The sequence below is a fragment of the Aplysia californica genome, unplaced genomic scaffold, assembly GCF_000002075.1.
Source record: "Aplysia californica isolate F4 #8 unplaced genomic scaffold, AplCal3.0 scaffold00176, whole genome shotgun sequence".
NCBI classification, from domain to species: domain Eukaryota; kingdom Metazoa; phylum Mollusca; class Gastropoda; order Aplysiida; family Aplysiidae; genus Aplysia; species Aplysia californica.
Genome location: NW_004797446.1, coordinates 274401 through 279558, shown reverse-complemented (window position 1 = coordinate 279558; position 5158 = coordinate 274401). Strand labels below are relative to the sequence as shown.

Below are 5158 nucleotides of genomic sequence, written 5' to 3'. Positions count from 1 at the left end.
ACACACACACACACACACACAAACACACACACCATTTAAAAAGGTATTAAAAGTTTCTCACCTGCGTTGGGTTTGGCCTCATCATACTGTCGCATGAGATCTTTCACAAAACTCGCCATTGGAATCGAGTCTGAAAAAAAAAGAAAAAGAAACATAACTTTAATGCAAAGGGGGGGGGGGGCTTTTTGTTATAAACACTGGATACAATTCTTTTTGTTCGGTAGTTAACGAAAGCAAATGCCGAGGCTTTGTTCTGCTCTGCTCTGAGCCCTTCACCATGAAGCTGTGAAATAAACAAAAACACCCAAACACCATGACCATTGCGGAGAGAGTTGTCAGAAAGAAATCAGAGCTATCACTCAGCCCTGACTGGCTTGTTTCCGGAAAAAGTGAAGCATTTCCAGCACATTTTTACTTTTTTAGTTTTAGTACAGGTTTTACGGTGCTCTCAACTGCATAAGGTCATATGAGCGCCAGAAGATTAGAGGTGTTACAAGAGAGTAACAAACACAAAAAAGAAGAAGGGGAGATAAGGAAGATAGATGTTTGATAGGAAAGAAGAAGCAAACCACACAAGAGCACCCGCCACCCACTCACGCACATTTTTACGTTTTCTTTGTTTATTTGAGTAAAAAGCACGTGGACACAATAATAGCTAATTAAAGCTGGAAAAAGTCAGACAAACAGACGGAAACAACAGTGGGAACGTAAAGAAGTAGGACCTACCAGTGGCGCCCTCCAACCACCCACAAAACAAGTTTGGTTACCACGCTTCGCATAAAACACACCAGTGAAAACTCGCTGCGGTTGTTGCAAACACTATAGCCATCCCAGCATGGCGCAAGAGAGTCCCAGGAAGCATTTCATAATTTTATTCACAAAAGACATACTATTGGCACATACTTTTTAAAGTGCTCGTCTTTCCCCGTAGACACAATTTAAATAATTTAAACGGCGTGCGTGCTTTAGTTAGTGCCATCCCTGGCTGAGAAGGATACAACATCCAAGCAGAAAGGCAGAGGTACATGTACTCGATAAAAATTCTCCCCACACGGGAATCGAACTCGGAAATTCCGTGTGCAGAAACCAGAGCTCAAAGATGAGGACACAATCGAGTGTGAGTTTAGTTTGCTAAACTTCATCCAACGACAAACACCACACCTTGAAAATGGTATAGGTTCAACGCCTCAATCAACACCAATAGGTTATTTAAGAGGTGGGACCCCCGGGTTTAACGTCCATCTCCGAAAGGACCGAGCCAAATGTGAAATTCGTGTAAAGTGTCTTTCCCAGGGACACAACGTCGGACCGAGCTGAGGCTCGCACTCCCAAACCCGCTATCTCACGATTACGAGCCTAACCACTCGGCTACCGACGCTACTTATACCACACCGTCATCTAGTAGCTTATTTACATCTACCCAGAAACAGACTAGTTGGAACAGAGAGTAAAAAAAGAGACAACTATAAGAAATTGAAGAAACAGACCCACACCTCAACGACCGTCGCCCACCACTCACAACTTCGAAAAATACAGAGGGGAGACCACACATAAATGCCTCGCGACTCCCGCTTATTTACCCCCCCCCCCCTTTCCCACACACACGCACACACTATAGAGAAGAAAATAAAGGCGGACTGTGCCAGAATGAAGATTTAAATGTCACAAGGCAGAAATGAGGCACTCAAATATGAGAATGTTGTATGAACCTGGTGCGCACGTCAGTGACAGACAGACAGACAGACAGACACACACACACACACACACACACACACACACACACAAACACACGGGGAGAGGGGGAGAGAAAGAGAGAAAGAGAGAAAGAGAGAGAGAGAGAGAGAGTTAGTGGAAGGGGAGAGGGGGGGGGCAGAGAGAGAGAGAGAAAGAGAGAGAGAGAGAGAGAGAGAGAGAGAAAGAGAGAGAAAGAACAAAGATCTTTAACAACGTGTCTGACTTTTCTATAAACTAATCCATGTTCTCCAAACACTCATTCAAAAGAAGTTCACATTATTATAATTTTACCATTTGTGTGAGACATATGCATCGGACAAAAACGTTGATATATTTCTTCAATCTCTGCCAGGACCACAGTACTGTGGTATTTCTCACAGAAAGCAGAGCAAACAGATGTGGTTCTGACTGGTCCGTTAGGATTTGTTTGTTTGTTTGTTTAGTATAGGGTTTTACGGCGCTCGCAACTGCATAAGGTCATATGAGCGCGCGGGACACACCTAATACTTTTTCGTTGGTAGGAAATTTTGAATTTTGCCCGGGTGGCGGCCGAAGCCTACTCTTATCGATTTTAGACCACCAAAGGGATCTTTAACGTGCGCAACTTGCACACGGGCCCTCCGAGATTTTTCGCCCTTGTCCGAGAAGGCTAGGTGTAGATCTTTCCTACCAGAAGATCAGGGGTGTGGCAGAAAGACAGCAGTAAGGAGGAGCCAAGGAGTAGCAGTAGAAAGGCTGCAGAAAGAGTCAGGAGCCCAGAGGAGGGGGCAAAGGAGGTGAGGGGGTGGGGACAGAAAGTGGAAATGAAAGCAGACAACAGAACATTGCTAGAGAGCAGGAAAGGAGGTGAAAGGAGACAATTTTAGAGAAGAAAATTTTTTGGTCGCTACCCGGATTCGAACCCGGGACCTTTGAATGAGAGGCCAACACCTTAACCTCTAGGCCACGAGAGCCCCCTAATGCAAATGTGAGACTTGCCAAGTTTGTTTTGAAAATGGTGAAGTCTGGTTATTTCCCCCTGAAAAAAAATGGGGGGGGGGGGGAGAGAAAAAAGAAAAGAAACATAGTACGCATACAAGCGTAATATAATGACGAGGAAAAACAGACAATGACACTGTTCACTATATCCGAAAAACAAAAAAAGTAAACAACCAACACGAAGCCCAAAGCATCAAAGCCAATGAGGTCAAAAGGACCAGTAGCATGCAGTTGTTTTAGTAAAAGTTTAAAGGCATTTGCAACACAGTTAGGTTATAAACACAATGTAAATGCCAACAATTAGACCTGTTACAATTGAGAGACAAACACAAAAAAAAGGAGGAGAGATAAATACAATAGATGTTTGATAGGACAAAAAGAGAGCAAACAACACCAGAGCACCCGCCAACCACCTACCACTGTGTACATCAAATCTTGTTTTTATTTAATTGCTCTAGAATTGGGCCTACGGTTTAAAAGACTGAAATAACTGTCAGACAGTGAATCCAATTCGACACACCAAAGACTGACCATTATTGTCATGTTTCGGCAACACCCAGAAAGATCATGATTATCATCACTCGACATCATTCAGAGTTCATTTGAGTACTGAGAGAGAAGCACACCGACACAGTAACGATCCTCTCGTGCAGGGGAAAAGTTAGACATAACATGTGGGGGGGTAGGCGGGTGCTCTGGTGTGGTTTGCTTGCTTCTTCTTTCCTATCAAACATCCACCGTCCTTATCTCCCCTTCTTGTTTTTTTATGTTTGTTACTCTCTTGTAACACCTCTAATCTTCTGACGCTCACATGACCAGATGCAGTTGCGAGCGCCGTAAAACCTCTACTAAAGAAAAAAAAAAAAGACATAACATACACAGCAATAGTGAAAGAAAAGAAGTAGGACCTACAAATGATTCCCTGACAGGCAGGGTGGGAAACGCGCCTCCTAAATGATCTCAATCGTGTCCATGGAGGTCTAAAAACACCTTTTAAAAAAGTTATCACCATCACGTGTTCAAAACAAAACGTGCACGCACTGATGCCTTGGTGTTAGGCACAGAACGTTCTGAAAGAGTTCAACAAGAAGACACAAGACTAAAAATATCACAAACGCGAACAGTTAGCAAACCGATAACTATAGATCTATATTAATTATACAGAGTAACATATCTCTCTCTGAAAAAAAATGAAAAAAAAGAGACTAAAAATATCAAAACGGGAACAGATAGCAATACAGATAACAAACACACACTCAACGTTTGTCTTTCACGCCGGGTGATCTAAGCTTCGGCCACCCTAAGTGTTAAGCATGGCGCTATACGATAAACTGCACCAGCGTACATGTATTCTGTTGGCACGTAACCCTGTAATTCCGCACACTTCTGTCGGATCTATGAGAAGCACGGGAGAGAGAGAGTAAACAATTCTTTTTTCGAAATATCTAAATATACTACCTCTTTTCTCTGCTATGGCACACTGGGTTAATATTATAAACGTGTTTCAGCAGTGGCGATTGCGTAGCTGGCAGGCAGGACCGACGAACACAGGAGAGGGATGGGGTGGGAGGTGGTTGATGGAAGAAAGATAGAAAGAGATGGCGAAGAGAGAGAAAGAAAGATGGGGAGAGATAGAGAGAGAGAGAGAAGGAGAGAGAGAGAGAGAGAGAGAGAGACAGAGAGAGAGAGGGGGGGTGATGCAGATACTCTATGGCTCTAAAAGAACTAATAAAAACACAGTCGGCTTATTTCGCGTTCCTTGACTGCGATAAGGGCGGACGGTTTTACACGTCTGGCAAAACGAGTATTGATCCACACGTAGATTTACATAATCCCGTGCACTTTTGAGTCGTGAAAGGATTTATATCCTAAGAGTTCCGTTTTCTCTACACCCCGACCACCCCCCACCCCATTGTTTTTCCATTTCACGTAAAAAGCGTTTAGGTATCATGGCACTTTTAAGTATTTCCTTGTTGTTTAGTGTGTGTGTGTGGGGGGGGGGGGTGTTCGGAGCTGTCTTCGTCAAGGTAGTACTTATTTGTTTGTTTGAGTAAAGAGAAACACATCGACTCAATAAAAGTAATTCAGTGCTAGGAAAAAGTAAGACAGACAGGCAGAAACAAAGAGAGCGAATAATATAAAGAAGTAGAACCTACCAGTGTGCCCTCCAACCACGCGCATTAAGGCAGTGCATTGGTGGACACACTTCTTCACGAATCACTGAGCAGGGGTAACAGAATCAACCAAACCAAAATACCAAAGACCTTACGCATGAGTAAAAAATAACTCGATAACACCACAGAAGCTCCAGTAAAAAGTACAAGGATCATGTAATGTACCATAAAAGCGCAAACCGAGCGCCAGTCGAACAATACAGACAAACCGACAGAGGGAGAGAAAGAGGGAAGGAGAGAGACACACATAGAGAGAGAGAGAGAGAGAGAGA

At 43.5% G+C, this 5158-nt stretch overlaps 1 protein-coding gene across 1 annotated transcript in view; it reads right to left on the bottom strand.

Annotated features, from left to right (window-relative positions):
- LOC101852926 (elongation of very long chain fatty acids protein 2) overlaps positions 1 to 5158 on the bottom strand; it is a gene marked incomplete in the record, with an annotated part of 26928 nt that overhangs the window by 13914 nt on the left and 7856 nt on the right. Inside the window, 1 exon segment of the mRNA XM_013082473.2 lies at positions 62 to 130. Coding sequence (XP_012937927.2) covers positions 62 to 130 — 69 coding nt within the window.